At 44.5% G+C, this 22,313-nt stretch overlaps 1 protein-coding gene across 1 annotated transcript in view; it reads right to left on the reverse strand.

Moving 5' to 3' along the window:
- Positions 1-22,313, reverse strand: part of col27a1b (collagen, type XXVII, alpha 1b) — a gene marked incomplete at its 5' end in the record, with an annotated part of 126,785 nt that overhangs the window by 60,736 nt on the left and 43,736 nt on the right. The window contains 5 exons of the mRNA XM_080738725.1: positions 2,167-2,211; positions 3,185-3,238; positions 4,553-4,597; positions 7,142-7,195; positions 12,013-12,057. Coding sequence (XP_080594851.1) covers positions 2,167-2,211; positions 3,185-3,238; positions 4,553-4,597; positions 7,142-7,195; positions 12,013-12,057 — 243 coding nt within the window. The remainder of the gene's footprint in view (positions 1-2,166; positions 2,212-3,184; positions 3,239-4,552; positions 4,598-7,141; positions 7,196-12,012; positions 12,058-22,313) is intronic.

The raw sequence follows: 22,313 nt of genomic DNA on the forward strand, positions 1-22,313 counted from the left end.
GGAGTGAAAAAGTACAATATTTGCTTCTGAGATGTAGTGTACAAGTAGCCTAAATATAAAAGAAATTGAAATACTCTGTACATCAAGAATGTACTTGAGTACCGTACTTGAGTAAATGTACTGAGTTACTTTCCAACACCGGTAGTCAGTGGACCAAACTAAGCCCTTCCCTCCCCACCTTCCTCGGACTTGTGACTGACTGCCCCGGCGAAAAAAATTAAAAAAGCCTGGCTCAGGAAATGCTGACAGGGCCCTTTTGCTTGCCGTTCATGATTCCATTATGGAAGCAGAACAAGAGGCGTGACGCCGCTGCCGAGGCCACACGCTCATCGTGCGCTTGTCGGCGTGCCAAGGTCAACAGCACGCTACCGCGCATCGCGCCTCAGTGCTCGCCCACAGAAGGCGATGCAGCGCGAGCGTGTTTAAAGCTCTCTGTGATAAATGGCAGTGCAGTGTAGAGGTCTTTGCTCTGCCTCTCCCCGCAAGACGGAAAAATAAAACAACAACTAAAAAAAACGCGGCCGACGAAAAGTAGCAAGACCTCAAAGATGGCAGGACACAGGCGTGTTTGTGTGACAGTGCTGATTTAGAACATTAGGCAAAAATATGGAGGGAGTAATAAGGGGTAATTGTTGCAACATGGAGGCCCACAAGCGATTCAGACGGAAATGTGGAAAAGTGTCGCTGTCTCCAAGAAAACGTCAATAAGTGAATTGTTTTTGATCCGAAACACATGCATCCATTATGAATTGACTACTTTGGTAGCAGGCGGTGTTAATTGTAACATTTTGATTATTTCTGGTGTCCTGTCATCTTGTCATGTGCTGAACATGTCTGTGTGACTGTCCAGGCAGTGGTCAGGACCCCCTGTGTCTCCAACACGTGTAAACGCTTTGTCTCCAGTTGATAGTGTGGCAGATGTCCTCAAGGAGAACAGACTGGCCACTATGTTTAAAAAAAAAAAAAACGTCTTATGACGATGATGAACTTGTAGATTGCCCATTTTTGACCTATAACCACAATATAGAGATGCCAGTGTTAACGTTAATGTTAAGAGGCAGCCTTCAAGTCATTTGACTTTTACAAGCTTGCTGAATTCATGTTATGTGCGTGCAATGTCTCGGATAATCAGGGCATAATAAAAAAACACTGCGTACGGTACAACCAGACCAGGCCTGGGAAAAAAGTCATGAGTATTTTCCATGTTAGCCTGGCAGTATCGGGAATCCACTTCCAGGCGCCAATAACTATAGACTTCCCTGCTCTGTGGGCAGATACTCTTAACATCCAAACCCACAACTGACACAATATATTATCACAGAGTCCCATGTGAAAAAAAAAAAAAAAAGAAAAAACACTGTACTTCAATAAGCATACTTAGCGCACAGTAAATGTATAATGAATGGAGAAAGAGTTATGGAATTGTTTGCTAAAGTAGCTGAATTACCCCTTTGTGTGTGAGGTTATTAATTTCTAATTAAAAAAACTGATTAAGTGACAATCAGGAGGAGATACGCCTATGCAACGACGCATACTTTTCTTGCAGTAACAAAAGACATACATACTGTAGGGTGTGGAGCTTACCACATCCACAGCAGGGGCCCTTTATGCAGACTGTTTACTAGAGTCTCTTTGAATCAGTCATTAATAACATGGTCATTTGATCATGTGCGAGGCATTTATATCAGGATGTTTACCCTGTTCACTCTGCCCGCAGCAATGCATGGCAGGATATTGTATAATCGGACCTGTCTTTTTTTCTTTTAACCAGGCAGGTCACTTAAGAGCAAATTGTTATTTACAAGAACGGCCTGCTGGCACACATACGGTTTGCGTGCGTGCATGCGTGCGTGCGTACATGATTGCTTGAGAACGGATGAAACTTGTGGGAAATTATCCATTGCTACCCCAAGAGGTTCATTTGAAGTTTTGGGCCATAAAGTTTAAAAACGTCCAGATTACAATCGAGAGACACGGAACAAGTGATACCGGTGTGGTCATGATTTGCGTTCTTTATGTGTTAAATCACTTAAACCCCATATACTATAATAGCAAAAGTAGCCTATACAACCTCACAGCACGTCACATCGCAAACTGTAGATCAGCTATTTTTACTAATTCACCAGGTTCATAATTATAAAAAAGTATGTTGAGAGAAAACTTTACCGGCCTACCCATCTTGCCCTTCTTCCCATGAACACCAGGCATTCCCTGGAAACACACAGAAAAAAAGCACAAATGTGAGGGGACAGAGAAAGGGATTGGGGCAAAGGAGGAGATAAGTACATAGATTACTATTATTAGCCAAAAAATTGAGGAAGGGAGACATGTAAATATTGAGACTTGGCACTAAATATCCTTAGAGAGTTGGAACTGCTATCCAGCCCTGGAGGCTCATGGGAATTTGAGTCCTGGCTGGATTAAACCAAAGCAGTTCTGTTTCTCTCCTAGGTATTACTTTTTTCCAAAACAGTAGGGGGTGATTTGGCTTGCCCTGCTAAAGGCTCAGTCCAGTGTAAATATTGTGAAACGGACGTTGTGCTGCTGAGGACATAGAGTAGCGCACGAATGGGGTTTTCAAACGTTTTGTGCCCAAGGCACACTAATAGGCAAGTCAAAATATCAAGGGCAAGGCACACCTGTATTCATAGTAAAAAAATCACACCCGTGTGAACTGAGCGGTGGTTGTGGAGGCTGCGCAACAGCAAAACAAATATATATATATACCTGTATATATATATATATAATAAAAAATATTAAAACAATATTAAACAAAATATTAATAATAAAATGCATGTCACTCAGGCCGCCACTGGTATCCATCCATTGTGTGTGTGTGTGTGTGTGTGTGTGTGTGTGTGTGTGTGTGTGTGTGTGTGTGTGTGTGTGTGTGTGTGTGTGTGTGTGTCTCTGGTCTGGTCTGGCCTGAACAACAGCGCCCCTCCCTTAACATGTGTGGTCAAAAAAGGTACTGTAGGCTACATACAGACAGACAGACAGACAGACAGACAGACAGACCCACACACACGGCCACGTATAGGAGCGTTGTGACCACCGCTCAAAAAGCCCTTTGACTAATTATTTTCACCTGTAATTAATACATGATCAATGGTCAATTATATTTTATAATTGATCAAATTGATTAGTTCAGTTAACAGCTGCACCCCTAAAAACTGATACTCACTCTCTCCCCATCAGGACCGGGGAGACCATAAAGCCCGGGGACTCCGATGTGACCCTGGCGAGAAGAATGTGAGAAAAAAGGGGATGAAAAGGGTACGAGGAAAAGATGAAAAGGAGGACGGAACGATAAGATAGGGAGAAGGGCAGGAAAGGAAATACAATGGAGACCGGGGGTCTCGGCGACTTTCTGGGAGGGACGCTTGGCTTCCGTTCCGTCTCCAGATGTGCTGGGGGGGCGGCCCTTTGCATGCGGGTACGTTACGGCGGTCTTGAAGAACCAAGCCTTGAGGCAAGTGTATATGCCCATGGACTGCATGGTGCTGGCTTCCACGATGTAGTCCAAGGGCACATACCCTCACATCAGGGATCTCAGAAGACTCCACAACCTGCTCATCGGAGGGAGAGAGACAATCACTGAGGTCAAGAGGCAACGCATTCTCACATCCCTGGTCGTATGGCAGTGGCGGGTTTGGCCACATGATCTGACCAAGCATCCGACGTTTGACACAACAGGATTTATTTGTTGCATTGCATATTAACAAGGACAACTTCATTTAGAATTCTAGGCCTGACGGTATGCAACACGAACAATGCTGAGTCGGCAGAAGCTGACATCACACTCTCTCGTCTGGCACCTCCAGCACACTTCTGACAGGCATGCCTGCCTTGTTTTAAATGTGTTTACTGTCACATGCATCTATAATGAGTTGGGAGTGAGAACGCATGTCTGCTTCCCATGGTCAGCCACGTGAAGCGGGTCAAACGTCTGACTTGACAGTATATTTTTCCCAACTCATCACCATATTAACATCTAGCAGGGAGAATGTGTAGAAAGACAAAGCTATAAGGCCAGATTTATTCTTGGTTGCGCCTTGTGTCGTGCGTCAAAACAGCAAATCTATCATAATACAGCAGATCTGCTATTTCATACGAACGTGACTGGCACACAACCAATTTTAAATCAAGCATAAGAAGGCAAGAATAATGGGATAACAAACATGGCCACAAAATGAGAGAAAATGATCCGCCGCAATGGCCATAATCTCCTATAGCCGCAGGAAAAAGACATGGTGTTTTATGTGCAGCCGGCAACTTGAATGGCAACAGTAGCATGTAGACGATTTTTAGCTGGGCTTGAAATTGCAGTTAATTGCTCATACAGTACCTCAAATATGCTAACGCACACGCATCTGTCATTATCATCATGGAGTTAACAACCAAGAAGAATGGTGTTTACAGCCCTGCTCTTTTTATGTGCCCACTCTGGTTGAGTTAATTCATTTAGCACACATTTCCCAGTTCATTTACAACGCTGAACGCTCAAATAAATCTGTTCTCAAATTGTATTTTACCTCAACGTTTTACTTACCCTGGCACCTTTAGGCCCCAATTTCCCTACAGGCCCAGGTAAACCCTAAAAAAAAAGGAGAGAACATAAGACGTTCCAGTCACATATAATAGCCTGTACAAGAGTAGAATTTGTGCAGGTTTTCAAAAATACTTTCATATGCATAGAAATAAAAGGCAGAAAGGTATTTGTGTGTATAACACATCTTGCAAATCCATAATTACAACTGTGGGGGTTGCCAGGTCTGTCCTTTATCACATCCACTGCCACACAGCCCCGTTATCACGTCCAGGGACATGTTAACTGGTTACCAAGGTAACCTATAGCCCACGTGCTGCACCGGCCGCGAGTGAGCAAAAGAACTACATTTCCTTTATTGTCCAATCTTTAATAAAAACCTTTTTTAAACTACATTTCCCATGATGCCTTGCGGATTACTACATCCGGGGACTTTGGGCGCCCATCCTGGCTGCAGAAACATGGATACTGTATAGCTCTGCTTCTTTTCCCATGTCGCTTGTTTGGTCAAAAACAACTTTTTTGTTTTCTATGGACCATAGATCACAGAGATCATCGCGGTTGTATTTTTTCTTCTCCGCGTAAAAAAAAACAAAAAACACTTTGAACGGGCATGAACGGGAGCCGCTGCACGCACAACGTGCACGCGCGTGCACGGTGCCACCGAAAATCTGGTAAATACAATAGGCCTTGTGGAAGTCACAAGTGTGAACCTGCAAATCCCGGGCAAAAGAATCATGAATGCTTCAAACTTAATGAAATTCTGTGAGGAATAAAAACAGGCAACCCTACAGTATATGTCAACACCAAAATTCATCCACACTTCTGTGACCGTTTTAGCGTACAGATCAACAGAACAGCGCCGCCAATCAACAGAGTACCTACTGTACCACCAGACCCCGTAAAGATAAGGTTCAGACCATGCAAAATTCCTCACTGGAAAATACAATGTCTTGCGACATAGAGAGAGAGTAGCTCTCTCTCTCTCTCTCTCTCTCTCTCCCTCTCTCTCTCTCTCTCTCTCTCTCTCTCTCCCTCTCTCTCTCTCTCTCCCTCCCTCTCTCTCTCTCTCTCTCTCACACACACACACTCACACAGATGGTAGGGGGTGCTAAAACCTAATCCATCACACGCCGCCAAGACTCTACAGGGATCAGAGCTTAGCATGGATAAAGCCTGAGTTATACCCGGTTGGCAATCGAAAACAAACCGATCGACAAGCTCACGACGAGTCGCACCGCCGCCAGCCGTGAGCTTGCTGATCGTCTGCTTTCGGTGCGCGACACCAGGCGCGTGGCTAAGTATAAATCAGCCCGTAATGCCGCCATGACTGAGACCCGAGCCTGAACTCCAAGCTATCGTAAACATTCAAACAGCACGGAGTGACTGAGCGCTTTCCCAGCTGCGCTCAGAGTGTCAGCCTGCTTCAAGTGAAGGCAGAGAGCAGGCTTTAAAGGACGGGGAGAGGAAAGCATTCCTATAAATGCTCCTCTCAGCGGGGACTTTTGAAAACTTCTTTCAAACATTACTTCCCTGAAGGGGAAGGGCTGAGCTGGAGCTCACAGTTGTAAATGCTGTAGTTACTGAATGTACAGTATAGGCACACTTGTATTGCCTTCACGGTAATGCTTACTATGCTGTTGCTGTCGGGCAGAAAACTCCTATCACCATATTCAAACTTTGTGTGTATTTTCGTGAATCAATGCCCTGCTCGATCATACTACAGCGTCACACAAAAGTGCTTCTTTACCATTATCTGTGTCTTGGCTTCATCCTTAACGTGGTAGTCAGAGCGTTTCAGGCAAAAATCGTGCACTTTATGAAAGAAGCATGACATTTGGCACACAGTTAGAACATGCCATATGGAACATTTTTGGCTATAGGGGCATCGCAGATTTGTCTAGGGAAACCTGTGGGAGCCAATCAAAGTTGGGCTCTCATAGACTTTACTATAGAGTAAAATAAAATAAAAAATAATAATATGCTTTAAGTAGCATGTGAGGGGTCAAACTAGGTGTTTTTCGGGATTCTGAATCCAATGCAAGCATTTGTTTTGCACGAAAAACATTCCTTTCCAAGAAACATCCGCCACAAAACTGTGAAAAGTGATGACTCATCACTAAATCATAGTTTTATTGCCAAATTATGGGCCAGTTTTTAGCTCAAGGAATGTTTTTCCTGCAAAACAAATGTTTTATATTCCGTCCGTCCGTCCGTCCGTCCGTCCGTCCGTCCGTCCGTCCGTCCGTCTGTCTCTCTGTTTGTCATATTCTATCATCTCCAGGGGTCTTCAACTGGTCAGACCACTGGCTCTCAACAACAGGTCTGGGTACCAACACAGGTCCAAGTGGGTTCCATTTGTACACACTCTAGAGTTAAATTAACAGATGACTTTACACTTTTACAGTGTGTGTGTGTGTGTGTGTGTGTGTGCGTGCGTGCGTGCGTGCGTGCGTGCGTGCGTGCGTGCGTGTGTGCATGTGTGTGTGTGTGTGTGTGTGCGTGCGTGTGTGTGTGCACGCATGTGCGTGTGTGCGTGCGTGTGTGTGTGGCCCTGCTTCAACCATCACTGCAACACTAGATTTACTGCACCTGCCTGCCAGGATAACCTTTGGCCCCAGGACTTCCATCGTCTCCCCGCTCGCCCTGTGGGGAGGGAGAGAGAGACAGACAGAGAGAGAGACAGAAAGAGAGAGACAGAAAGAGAGAGACAGAGAGAGAGACAGAAAGAGAGAGATATGAAACCACAGTGAATTTTCGCCTCCTGCCCTACAATCAGAGTGAACAGAACAGAGTGAATCAGAGGACATGAGCGAAAGAAAGAAAGAAAGAAAGAAAGAAAGAAAGAAAGAAAGAAAGAAAGAGCGTAAAGAAGAGAAGAGGGAAAGGATGAAAGAGAAGTATCTCAGTAATCTCAGCGACGAGTCTTTTTTAATAAAGAGCGTTTGTTTAATCAGGCCCAGCATTGCATAAGGGAAGCTGTGCTGTTATGGATCTTGGCTCTCTAACTGTTCCATTAAGCTGCCAGTCAACACTCTTCTAATGTGGCTGTATTCTCAGCTGTTTGACTACTGTACGCTGGGATCAGGCCTAATAAGTTTGTCCTCATCAAATCCTTGAACCCCCTGCGTGACTCATCGCTTCCATGTGGCGAAAGAGAGAGAGAGAGAGAGAGAGAGAGAGAGAGAGAGAGAGAGAGAGAGAGAGAGACCAAATAAGAAAGTAACTACTGTAAGTACATTTACTCAAATACTGTACTTAAGTATGACTTTGAGGATCATTTACTTGAGTTTTTCCATTTTGCGATACTTCATACTTCTACTCCACTAGAATCTCAGGGGTAAATATTGTACTTTTTACACCACTACAATATCTTGCTGTCCTAGATAAAAAGTAGATTAGTTTTACTTTTATGTTTAAAGTCCTTTAATTTTGTAAATGTGAGTATAGTTTGAGAGAGAGAGAGAGAGTCCAAATCAAAACTTTGTATATCGTTGCTGTCAGGCAGAAACCTCTAACCTCTGTGTTTTTGTTTTTTTTAAGCGGTGAAAGCCGCTTCCAAGGAGTGGCTTTGTGTGTCCCATGTCCATATATGGTCATTTCAGTCCAGAATGAAGATGTTTTATCAAAAACAAAATGTGTGTCCCATGTCCATATATGGTCATTTCAGTCCAGAATGAACAGGTTTTATCAAAAACAAAATGTGTCACCTCATGTCCATATATGGTCATTTCAGTCCAGAATGAACAGGTTTTATCTGTCCCGTACGTCCAGAATATGTGTGTAGTGTCCGTCCCGGTGTCCGTCCCGGTCTGATGATTGGATACTTTGAGGATTGGTCAAGCTTCACATGACAATTCGGCCCTCCAGATAAAAACATTCATTCATCAAACATATAATTTTCCAAATGTCTGTCTGAGTGTCTGTCTGTCACAGCGTTTCTCCTCAGTGGCTGGAGCAATTGATCTGAAATCGCATCACCATTAGCATATGAACACACCTGACATAACTGTGAAGCCCGTTTGTCACTTTCACAAATCATATGCTGTAGATTAGCATTTTTATGGTGTATCTACTATCTATTCTGCATCTAGCATGAGGCATGGGCAGGCGGGCGAAGGGGGGGCTGTTACAGATGTTGTCCAAAAATCATGCAGATCGGTACACAGTATCTCTGTAGCCATTAAACGAAACGGGTATTTCTTACATTGATGCTCCTACATATTATCATGCAAGCACCAGTTAAAGTTACTTTCCATCCCTCATATACTGTGTGCACAGTGCACATCCCATAACCCACACACTGCACATCATTTCGGAGCTCATATCTTTGAACGGGTAAGGGCTAGTTCATTCAGAATAAAGAATGTATCTATGTGTTCCAGAGTTCATAACTCTGGAACACAAGTTCACCGCTTCACTTCGAACCGAGGTTTGATTTTTTAATTAATGCCCTACTTGATCATCATTCAGTGTCACACATAAGGTATATACAAGCTAAAAACGTGTTTTGAGCTTGTAGATCTGCTACTTTTGCAATTTTTTCATTTGAAACCTGTAACTGGTTTGGACATACAGTATGAGGCTTCCACGCGACAGAGAGTATAATGCATGGGAAGAAACCATACCTTAGCGTGGGGGTTAGTTAGCAAAGGCATGCGGAAAAATGATAGCTCGTTTGCATATTGTAAGCCGAGCGCAGTAATTACATGTTGCATGTGGCGACCGTTGTGTTTATGCCTCTGTATCCTCAGCTTCCTGATGTCACCAGAAGAGAATGTGTGTCAGGGGTGGCAGGAAACCAGTATATCAGAGGATAGCAGCAATAGCAGCCATAGCAAGCACAGTAAAAAGTTGATTATTAAAGGTTTTTGGGGGTTCAAATAAATGTTAAATAGATTTGTATTCTTATTCTTTTTTATTTTATTTTGTAACCGATTTTTCACCCAAGGGCCAATGCCTAAGCTGTAATCCTGGGAGCTACTCTCCCTCTGCCAACCTGGGGAGAGCCCCGAACTGAGCTCAAGCTTCCTTCAAAGCATGAGGAGTGAGCACGCCGCTTCTTATCACCTGACAGAGGGAGTCCCCGGTAGAACGTAGCGCGTGGAAAGAACACGTTATTCTAACCAGTTCCTTTCACCTCCATCAGGTGCCCTGGCTGGCCAGGGGGAGGCAGTATAGAGACCGGGATCAGGATTAATGCATGTTTTTTTTTGTGAGGATACCTACCCTTGGGGACACGGGGAGAACATGCAAACTCCACACAGAAAGGCCCTTATGCCAACCCCACCTAGGGTATGGGCGTTGATGACACAGAGGAGAGAACACGCCCCCAGCGCCCACAGCATGGAGTTCCCGATGGGGACCGCTGAGGATCTTCCTGCTGTGAGGCAACAGGACTCCCTCTTTTCCAGGTGTTTCGCCCAGGTGGGCGTGGTTATATGCCTAAACCTAAACCCTAACCTCACAAACACTATGCCTAACCCTAACCTCAAAACCATGCCCACCTGGGTGGAACACCTGGGAAAGAGGGAATCCTGTGGCAACAGTGCTACCGACTGTGCCACCGTGCTCCCAATAGCTATGTATTCTGATAGTAATCATTACTGTTCGGTTAAAGGACTATCCCCATCCCTACAGTGAACAGGTCAGGATACCAATGTTATCCAATCGGAAGAGAGGAGAACCCAGGATACAGCATCAAGAAGTGAAATTGGAAGTGATGACACAAAGAAATGTGCAGAGAAAATTGGAAGAGGAACACTAATGTTGAAGCTTGGGTTCTTGCTCTCGTCTCTCCTGCTTGGATGAAATTTGGCCACCCATCTGAAAATGTACTTTCTGTTTACTATTAGAGCTGGAGACCCCTGTTACTGAACACAAGCTCACAAGGCCGTGTCACAAAGCCTTTCACAATATCTTTTCAAATGTTTAATGACAAGCCCAAAATAGGGCAAAATTGTTTAAATGAACATTCAGGGGGTCTTACATATCTGTAGTAAAGAATGTAACACACATGCCCCCCCACACACACACACACACACACACACACACACACACACACACACACACACACACACACACACACACACACACACACACACACACACACACACACACACACACACACACACACACACACACACACACACACACACACACACACAGTGACACAGCGCATTCTTCACAGTGATAGCGTGCAGTATTTGTACTGGGGTGGGACCCTGGAGGGAGTAGAGGGAGGACTGACCTAGGGGTGTCCAGACTGTTTGGCCCAGTTGTAACTCTGCCAAAAAGAAAAAAAGTTCTCTTCCCGCCAAGATTCCCCAAGTAACGTTCACGTACAAACGTCCCGGGCTCCACACACTTCCTGTTGTTCTCCCCCGCTTTCTGAACCACCCCATCACTTGCGCCCGGTTAACGCTTAGTTGTACAGTATGTACACCGGTGTCTCACACCAAAAATATAGCCCATCTTGTAGGTCATCCATTTCCGGTGCGAGACATGCAGACGCGAAACAACGTTTAATGCAAGCTTTAGCTCGCATTGCCTCAGTTCCTTTCATACGATCTTTTGTGTTTCACTGCATTTCCTCCACCTCCCTCATATCTCTCTCTCGCGCGCTGCCTTCCTGTCTTCCTCCGGCGCTCATCCCTAAATGGAAGGCCTCGCTCGCAGTGTTTAGGGAGCTGTCTGTTTTGACAGCGAGGGCTTTAGCCTCCTTCGTTCCAGCGGTAAACATTTTTGTTGACGTACGCGTAGCCTTGTAGCCTTTAGAACCCGCATGTAATGCAGCGTATTAGTCAGCATGACAGCATTTCAAAGACGAAAAAAAAAAGAAAAAAAGTTGAGAACCTAAAGCAAACACATTGTAGCCATTATTTAGATGTCAACCGCGCTGAGCGGCTTCATCTCTCGTCTTTTTTGTTTGTTCGATTGTTTCCCAGCTGAAGGCTGGTTCTGACAAAAAGCCAAACAGCTGAGGAAATGGTTCAATAAATAAATACATATTTCTGAATTGTCCTACACCTGTTCGCCTACTACTGTATTATAAAGGGGACGGCCCCAATGCCTCCATGCATTGGCACTCAGCATCAGGTTGGATTGGGGGTCCCTGTGACATACTAGTGTCATGACCATGGGGTATACAATGCATCATGGGCACATACTGTAAAGTACATAGTAGACATGGTAGATATAGAAATAGTAGGTAGTAGACGTACCTGTAAAAGATTGTAGATAGATAATATACATTAGATGAGATAGTAGAGAGTAGAGAATAGAGATATGGTAGAGATAGTAGATAGTAGAGATAATAGTAGATGAGATAGTAGAGAGTAGAGAATAGCGATATGGCAGAGATAGTAGAGATAGTAGAGATAGTAGTTGAGATAGTAGAGATTCGAGATATGGTAGAGATAGTAGACAGTAGAGATAGTAGTCCAAACAGTAAATATACTCACAGGATCGCCTGGGAAACCCGAGGGACCTGGATGGCCTTTATGTCCCTGTTAATAGAGGAGAAATACAGTTAGATTATTAATATTTCTACTTGCAGAAACAGCGCAGCATCAACAAAATGTTATTTTGTCCAATCTGTATGGTAGAATATATGAATGCACCAGTAAGACGCCCTGGCACATGGGCGCTTTGGCATGTATACTACATTCTGCTGAGCTTGTCGAGTCATCACTGTGATGTCAGAACAGCTCAGCTATATCCTTATATGGAGTCCGTGAGGTCATATGTAGAGGTACCAGCTCCATGTATGGAGATCTACGGACGGACTCACTGAGTCACTGACAGACAGGATCTGGCGGTTTTCATAGCAAACTGCGACCCAAGGTCGCAATTATAACTTTCACCTTTACAAATGGGGGTGATTGTTATTTTGTAATTGAGAGATTAAAGTTCAGTTTCTCTCCAGAGCAAGCAGGCAGGCTTTAACTTGTTTACTGCCAATTAAATATGCCTTCTTTGGGTTTTCCCTGCCATAAATCTCCATAGACTTCCATGTAATTTATAGTGCACAGATCACGCCCATGTTTGTGCAGGCTGTTTACAGCTTTCAAACAAAAAAATCAGATTGGAAATCCGTTCAGGCATTCTTGAGAAAATAGCCATTATGTTTTACATGTTATGTAAGCAAAGATGGCTGCCCTGTATGAAAGATGGGGTTGTATGGAACATACAAAATCGCGATTGAAATCATGTTTACTAGATTTAATGGGGTCCAAAAAAAAAAAAAAAAAAAAAAAAAAGAAAAGTCCATAGTGAGATAGTTGATCTGAAAGTCGTTTGGCACTAAGTGAGTTAAAAAGCTCAGTGGTAAAAAAAAACACTTGCCAGGAGACCCGGGCCCAAATCCGCGGTTACAGAGTGCTGCATACTGTAGGGCCATTCCTTTGTGTCTCTCAAGTCTCCATACTGTAGCATAGTCTGATTCAGCAGGCATTTTGTGGAATCAGCCTCAGGTCTTAATTGGTTATTCAAGACCGGGGCCAGTAATGGTCCCCAGGCCTGAGTAAAGTCAAACTCTCTGGGAAAAAACGTTGAGAGTTGATCCCCTCTGCAGTGGAGCCTGCCAAGCTCTGCCATCAAGGCTTTTGCCAGGCCAGCCTGTCAGCAGCAGTGTAGAGTAAACAACGGGGCTGCCCCGCGGGGGATTAGCATCCATGTAAACACGCCAGCCGCCATTGAGGCAGCAACACTGAGCACACTAAAAGTCCACTGTCTGTGGACACAGCACAGCTGCAACTATTGCTTATATTTTTCCTTTAGCGTTTAGTCTATTACAGGGGTCTTCAACGTTTTCAGGCCAAGGACCCCTTAGTTGAGAAAGAGATGAAGCACAACCTTTTCATAGATTCCATAGTTTCATTGTTTGACAGCGCAATCATCAGTGTATTTTGGATTCATGTCAATTTGTGTTTTCAAATATTTAACCACTTGAACCGTCAATACCTAATAAACTTGACCTTTTACTCTGTACTTAGTCTGCTCTTTTTCCCCTCTACACCAAACCTCTTTGCGAGGCGCTGCGAGGCGTTGTGAGCTTGTAGATCGGCTATTTTCGGCTATAGTTCTCAGAATATGGACACTAGGGTTCAAGTTGTTAATATAAAAAGGATTGGAAGATTTGGAGGACCCCTGTAGTAACTCTGAGGACCCCCTAGGGGTCCCAGACCCCTGTTGAAGACCCCTGGTCTATTGATTACTTTTGCGATTAATTGAATAACCGTGGAACACTTTTTTGAATCATTAGTAAAAAAAGAAACATTTTTAAATATATGTAAATGAATCGACACAACTGTAAATCGGTCAGATTAACCATTTAAGCCCTATTTTATACTTGTACATGTACAACAGTGTTGTACATATATTTGTATTTTTAGATACCAAAAATAGCCGATCTAACAGCTCACAATGTGTCGCCATGCAATGCGTTTTGAGCTTGTATAATATTTTATAGTAAACACTTAAACCCCAGCGTACGTATTGTGGGGGGAAAAAGATAGCAGATCGTTAAAAATGGTAAACATAATGGATGCAGCCCCAACATGAACCTGCGCGTGCGTCACACGCGTGCGTCACACTCCCCCACTGAATCTCGTGGCCGCAAGGTGACAAGAAGCGGCTGGTTGACTTGGTGTGTATCTGAGGAGACATGTGGTCGTCTGCACCCTCGGCTGTACGGGCCTGGCAGAGACAGCGACCACAGTACACAAGGGGGGGATTGGCAAACCAATAAATTGAGGAGAAAATGGGAAACAAAAAAATAAATAAAAAAAATAAAATACTAAAAAGTATGTAGCTGAGTGGAAAATGCTGGTAAGATGATCCCCTCCGTGAATGCCAAGAGACTGCCCGTAATCTCATTACATTAGAAATGAAAAATAACCACCCCAAATAAATGAATTGATTAACTTTCCAATGTTTTGGAAATTGCATTTCTTTTTTTCCACTCCAGTCAGCATATTGCTGCTTTTTGGAGCAGCCAGATGGAAGCCAGATGCCGTTCCGGTGGCCACTCCACGTAACTGCCTCTCTGAGTGGCCTTAATCCACGCTGTCGCACCGAAACCTTGTAAGTCCAAAACCCATACTTTTCAGGAAATGGGAAAAAAGCACATGTGTTCCAATGGATCCAGTGCAGTTATTCAAAAAATGTACAATTGTCATTGGTTAAATATTTATTTAAAAATAAATGTATTATAGGTGAAAATGTTTGAAACATTACTTTTGAAAAGTAGATAAAATTGCTGATCTACAAGTTCATATGACCTTGTGAGCTTGAAGATCGGATATCTTTGCTACTTTTTGTCTCTGTCAGGTGGATACCATACAGTATGTCCAAAACTGTTACTTTTCAGAATTCAAATGTAAAAATTGCAAGTTTCGATCTGCTACTTTTCATGCTTTTGTGTTAATGTACGAAAAAACAAACAAACATGGAGATGAGAGGTTTCTGCCCGACAGCGATGATATGATGAAGGTTAAAGGGATAGTTCACCCCCAAAATGACCAGCAGTGGTTCCCTATGGAGACACAAAGAGTCTCCTTTGTGTCTCCATAGGGAACTCCTGACGGTCATCCAATTATTGGCTTAGGAATGCGACAAACACTAAAAAAATATCCATGGGTTGAGTAATCGATGGCAAAAAAGTGATTTTGGGGGAGAACTATCCCTTTAACATAAGGCATAAAAACACAAAAAGATGAAATATGTCGATACAAGGTTTCTGCCTGACAGCGCCGTTATGATAGCTCTGTCAACCACTGACTGTCTATTTATCTGCAGACCAAGCAACAGTACGCCGGGAGCTGGGAATGGTTTCAGTCAATAACAGAATACGGGAGCAGTGAGAGAGCCAGAGCACGGACGCACAGCGCCAAAAGAATGTGTCTGGGCCCTTCATCCAGCCCTGCAAAAACCACCCAGACAAACGCAGCAGTCCCTGGATGATGATGATGATGATGATGATGCGTGCGTGCGTGCGTGCGTGCGTGCGTGCGTGCGTGCGTGCATGTGTGCGTGCATGTGTGTGTGTGTGCCCGTGTGTCCATTGCAAGCGCCCCAAAGTGTCAGTGGTTAGCTGAGAGAAAGAGAGAGAGTAAACTTTATTGTTCCAGAGAGGAATTGTGGGCACAGGGCAAACAGTCTGTTGTTTTACATAAGAAAAACCTCCCAATAACGTTTGAAGTGTTTGGCATGAAACTAGACAGACGATTGAGCCACTGAGCCAAGTGTGGGACAGACAGACATACATACAGTACATACATACAAACAGACAAAGACAGATGTACTGTAGGAGTGCTTAGCTCTGCTCAAAAACAGGACACAAGTAGGATGTGTAAAGACTTCGGGACTCTATTCATATGTTCCAATGTTCCAACGCCAAAAACACGAACATGAAATTGTTAATCACAATTATTTGTGTGACAATTAATGGTCAACTTCAAAGTGTCATGGTGACAGCCCAAACCAGGAGCCTCATAATGTGAGCTGAGGAACATGCCATGTACTACTCCCTGCTGAACAGGCACTGCGGCCCAGGAGTCCATGGTGGGTGTAGCCAGGTATATACTGTACGTTACTCTCACTCTTATTTTCTGATGGCTTTATATCTGGAAGACATTCTGAAAACTGAAAAGAGACACATCTTTGTTTGAAGCAATGTGTCAAATGCTTCTGGTGCTGTCCAAATTATCTGAATTATCTGCCCCCCAACGGCAATGGATCACACATCCAGTTGGCAGTGTTGTTGTGGAGAATGGATAGCTTTAATTACTAATATCACTCACATGGCACCCGAGCCAACAGAAAAAGTGCAGCGGCAGTCTCTTGTCAAGCCTGAGCTATACTTGGTGGTGCGCAGTGGCGCGCAGAAAAACTAGCAGATCTACAAGCTCACAGCCAGTGCCCAACTATGTATAAATCGTATCTGTCGGAAGATTTCGACCTTGTGGATCTGCTACTTTTGATATATTTGTGTGTTACGCTGTAGTACAATCAAGTCGGTCATTAATGTTAGAAAAATCAAATATTGAGATAAGAGGTTTCTGCCTGACAGCGACGAAATCACCCTTAAGAGCAAGTAAGAGCTGAGCTTGCCAGCGCTAAGGCTAAACTGTTCTTTCCATGTGAGTCCCACCTCATCTACCTGGAAAGGCTTATACGATAAAAAAAAAAGAAGAAGAATTATAAACCTAATCATTCAACACAATTTCTCTCTCTCTCTCTCGCTCTCTCTCTCTCTCTCTCTCTCTCTCTCTCTCTCTCTCTCGGACAAACAGACGTTAGCCACACAGTAAGTGTCGGGATATTAATGTACAATGTTCGGGAGTGAGAGGGAAAAATCTAATAAAGATCTGGGTCCTATTCCAACGTGTGGAAAGAGCTCACAAGTTGGCCCAGAACTGTTAATCCTCTCTCCAGAGTGTTTCACTCACACACTCTCTCTCTCTCTCTCTCTCTCTCTCTCTCTCTCTCTCTCTCTCTCTCTCTCTCTCTCTCTCTCTCTCTCTCTCTCTCTCTCTCTCTCTCTCTCACACACACGCACACGCACTCTCTCTCTCTCTCTCTCTCTCTCTCTCTCTCTCACACACACGCACACACGCACGCACGCACACACACACACAAACTCACCACCTCTTATTTTACAGTTCAGGCCCGCTGACTGACTCCAGGCTAACCTTCCCATTACAACTTTTACACGTTTCCCACAGTGAGAGAGGTGTTCTCTGGCACGGTGCCAAGGGTTCCGCAGCACACACACAACTGTTCCAGTGGCAGAGTGACGTAAAGTAATAAAGCTGGCCAGGTCGCAGTGTGACCGAGAGGGCAGCTAGCTTGGCCAGCCTCTGCCATACTGTGGCCGATGATGTAATGTTGGAACATTAACTAACTTGAAATACAAAAGGGTTTTCATGGCCATACAAAATGTTTTGGCTTTGAGTGCCAGAGTAGGGCTATGCAAGTGGGGGAAAAAAAGAATACAAATCAAATTAAATCCTATAAGTGAGCTGAGCACAGCTGCAGACAATGAGGTGTATTTCTTTCCCAGCACAGCCAAGCTGCCTTGATTTTATCAACAACATTTCAGCATTGCGTTTAACAATTAGCATGCCTGTCAACGTTCTAAAGGCCCAGAGAGTTTGATGTTTATTTAATTTTTGTTCTCTCTCTCTCTCTCAGAGATTCCACATGTTAAAGATGAATCTGATTCTGATTGCGTCTCAGTCACGCCTGGCCGTGATTCCGCCTGAAGAGACCTCTCACACCCACTTAACCACTTACAGTACAGTATATCAGTGGTTCCCAGACCTGGAAAATACATGTTTGTGGCCCACACTGTTGTTGGGGGGCGAGGGGCAGATTACACTGTGACATGAGCTTCAGCCTGTTTCAGACCGTTTTCAGAGAAGCTCATGTCACACTGTAATCTGCCCCTCAACCCCTTTAGGTGACAGTACACCTACACAGTACCCCTTTAAGGCGTGTTTATTTTAATGATCTATCAATCGATTGTGTTCCGGCTTAGATCAATGGAACTAACGTAATATACTCAGTATTCCAATGAAAACTAGACTGCACTCTGTCAAGGTGCCAACTTGCGCCTTGTGCACTTGTGGCCATGTATATGGCCTAATTGTGAGCCGGGAGAGTGCGCAAGTACTCAGAGAGTGTACAAATGGAATGGTTCCATTTGTACACTCTCAGAGTTAACATTGGTGGAGAATCACTGCTATAGCTGTAAACATCTTCTTTAAAGGAGCTCCCTGGCGTATCTTTTCAAATGGGGGTCCGTGGGTTAAAAGTGTCAATTTGGGGGTCCTTCACATGAAAAGGTTTGAGAACCACTGGTTTAAGTGGTTAACCCCTGTTTGGACCCCCGCCGTGGCCCCCACGCCCCAAGCCAAGCTTCACAATTACCGTAACGCAGATGGAAGAATAACACAGAGTTTTCCCATGACTCCACTTTCCGTGAGTCACAGGCGGAGAGGGATCTGGAGCGGTCCCTACTACTACACTGACTGAAGGAACCGTCAGCCCTCCAGATGCTCCCTTGTCGCATTCAAGCCTGTTGCATAATAGATTGTTAAAAGTTCCCGCCAAGGACTTATTGGATTGTGCACACTTTCATTCCTACACACACACACACACGCAAATGTGGCCCAAATGGAGACGGGAATAAGCGTGTTTGTGTGTGTGTGTGTGTGTGTGTGTGTGTGTGTGTGTGTGTGTGTGTGTGTGTGTGTGTGTGTGTGTGCGTGCGTGCGTGCGTGCGTGCGTGCGTGCGTGCGTGCGTGCGTGCGTGCGTGCGTGCGTGCGTGCGTGTGTGCGTGCGTGCGTGTGTGTGTACAGTAGAATTTGACAAACAACAGACGCTGTGAGGACAGTTTTTATGGACAATAAACACTTTTTTGAGTTACAATTAGAAGAGAGTCAGGTTGGGGGGATTCAGTGTCGTGCATCGAAAATAGCAGATGTATGAGCTCACAACCTGTCACAGGCTCACAGTGCTTGGTGCTGCGCCCGGGTGCAAACCTCATAGTGTCCAAAACTCTAACTGCACAGGATTCCAATTAAAAAGTAGCAGATCTAAAGCTCAAAAGGCATCGCTTTGTGTCGCGTTACAAGCTTGTGGATCTTGTGATGCTTTTGTGTGACCTGTAGCATGATCAAGTGGGGCGTTAATTTACGAAAAAACACAAAAAGTTAAAATATGGAGATACTGTAGGAGGTACTCACAGAATTGATGTCCTCACAACTATAGTAATACTACTGTAACATGAAATTCTGCTTGTGTGTGTGCACGTGCATGCTTGTGTGTGTATATGTGTGTGTTACTTAGCAGAATTCCTCATTAAGTGTGACAATCAATTCCAAATGACAACATTGTGTTGGCATGTGAGCTCTTGGCCTGGCTGTTAGCCTCTCACTGTATCACGGCTGACGGCCCCCTTTTTTCTTTCCTTTTCTGTTCTATTCCTCGTGAAATCTCTCTGGCAGCGGTCAGTGTGAGGAACAGCTTCATGTGATAAACCGCCCAGTGTAATTCAGAGGAAGCCATGTCTCACGAATTTTTCCACTTCTCTTTTTTAGGCCCTTTTCAGTTTGTTTTGCTATTTTTTTAAGATGTTTTCTAAAAACAGATAAACAACACAGTGATTATCCTCACAGGGACGTGAATGTGCGCGTACATGTGTGCGTGCGTGGGTGCTTGCGGCACACAAGCACGTCCCTGGGTGTGTGTGTGTGTGTGTGTGTGTGTGTGTGTGTGTGTGTGTGTGTGTGTGTGTGTGTGTGTGTGTGTGTGTGTGTGTGTGTGTGTGTGTGTGTGTGTGCGCGTGTGTGTGTGTGTGTGTGTGTGTGTGTGTACCCCAGCATACGTATTTTGGGGGAAACGTTTAAAAGAAAAACTTTAAAAATAGCAGATCTACAAGAGCTTGTAGATCAGCTATAGTTTTGGCGTAGACGGAAAACAAGCGGTCCAACTACAGTTGCACACTCAGGTCTGTTCCACTAAGACTGGGGGGGTTCAAGGGGTTAAAATGACTACACAAGTCATTGCATTGCAGTGCACTACGCACATGAGAAAATGCAACTGCCTGGTACACCAGAGATTTGTAATTACTCTGAGTGCAGTAACATGGGTTGGGGCGAGGCCAAGGATGAAATGCACACGGCTACGCTGTCTCTCTCTCTCTCTCTCTCTCTCTCTCTCAGGGACGTGCTGGGCCCCTGATTCAGCCCGGGAAAACGAGTTTGTAGAGGCCCTCATTGCGCACTATAGGGAGAGATCTCTCTCTATAGCGCTGCTGCTACTCAAAGATTTGCCATTTCAGATCATGACAAGTGACCAGTGGGCCAATTACATCAGTTATATTTCGTCATTGTCGGGTGGAAACCTTGTATGTCCAAAACCATTTTAAAAATGATTTAAACTACTTTTGTGCGACAGCCTTGTATGATGAAGCAGGGCTTTGCTTTGCGAAAAAATTTACAAATTTGAAACTTGGAGATACGAGGTTTCTGCCCGACAGTGACGATTTACTTTGTTGGCCGCCCAGCCCCCAAAATGGAACGAAGGCCGACATTTTATTTTTATTTTTATCCTAATGGCCGGCCTAGACCAGCCGGGAATGAAGCGGCCATTCGGGAGTTGTCCCGCTTTTGCCAATGGCCAGCACGTCCCTGCTCTCTCTCTCTCTCTCTCTCTCTCTCTCTCTCTCTCTCTCTCTCTCTCTCTCTCTCTCTCTCTGGCTGGTAACAATCATTTTCTGTCATGATAACTTGCACATTAAGGCTTACTGGCATGTAAAAGACTACAGTCAGCATGAGCAAACAAATGCTAACCGCACAATCTTCAGCGCCGAATTAACCCACATTCATAAGTCGCCCTACTTTTGAGAGGAGGCGGTTATGAAATCAAACGGCCACGGGTTCTTGGCATTTGGAAGGGCTGCGGCTGCAGTTTAAAGCGCAGGCGCAACCCCCACCCCCAACCAGGACCCCCCCCCCCCAAAAGACCCGAACTCTCCTCGAATGCCTCCGCTATGTGTGGGGGCCGGCGGTGGTGATGTAACAGGCCAGCTATTCAAACCGTCAAGCGGTTCAATGGTGAAGAGTAACTAAGTACATTTAATCAAGTACTTTACTTGAGCAGAATTTGTAGGTTTTATTGTTTCACTTTACTTGAGCATTTACATTTTTCAATACTTAATACTTCTAGTCCACTACATTTTTACTTCACTGCAATTATTTGAAAACTTAGATTTCGATTATTATTACAAAACCACTTGAGCCCTATTTTATACTTCAGCGATAATAAAAAAAACATTGTACTTTTACTTTTGTATAAGTATATTCGTATTCTGATGCGTCTTTGCTTTTACTCAAGTAAAATTCTGAATAAAAGGACTTTTACTTGTAACATTCTGTAATTCTACATTGTGTGCTATTGCCATTCTTACTCAAGTAAAACATCAGAGTAGCCTACTTTTTCCTTTCCACCAGAACTGAAGAGGAGTCAGAACACAGGTGCGGCACCCAGACGCCTGCACTGTGTTAGGCTGCGCTCCAAACAAGAGCTCAAACACCCAGAGAGCCAGAGAGAGAGATGTTTGGCCCAGCCCTCCAACAGGCCCACTTCTGAGAGAATTCCCCCCTCAAAGGGAATTTTGGCAGCAGGGCGGGGGCGTGGGGATGTAGTACTAACGTATGCTTTGATTTATAGATCCTCCATATCACCCACCTCATTCATTGATTTAGTCATTCATTCAAAGCCACTGATTCATGTGCCTTTTAGCCACTTAAAAGCGCTTTACAATGTCTGCATTACATTCAGCACATTCACACACATTAACACACTGGTGGCTGAGGAAACCATGCAAGGCACCAGCCTGCTCGTCAGGAGCAGTTATGGGTTCAGTTAGTAGTCTTGCTCAATGACACTTCGACACTAGCCCAGGGGGGAGCCCGGGGATCGAACCGAGAACCGTTTCCCAAACTCTACCTCCTCACTGCTGGAGCCACTGCCACCCCTAAACCCTATGTATTTATTGCAACCGAAGTTTACCATGAGAAATGTCACAGCTTGTCTCCGTGTGTGTACACATTTTTACAGTCTATGGGTTGGTTCCCTTGACACATCACCGTGTCATCACAGGTGATATCACAGGTGACATTGATGTCATCAATATTAAGCCCATATCTAACAGGACTTCATATGGGAGTGCCCATATGTGGAGGAAGACAG

Source organism: Nannobrachium achirus (genome assembly GCF_963921795.1).
Source record: "Nannobrachium achirus genome assembly, chromosome: 12".
Taxonomy (NCBI): Eukaryota; Metazoa; Chordata; class Actinopteri; order Myctophiformes; family Myctophidae; genus Nannobrachium; species Nannobrachium achirus.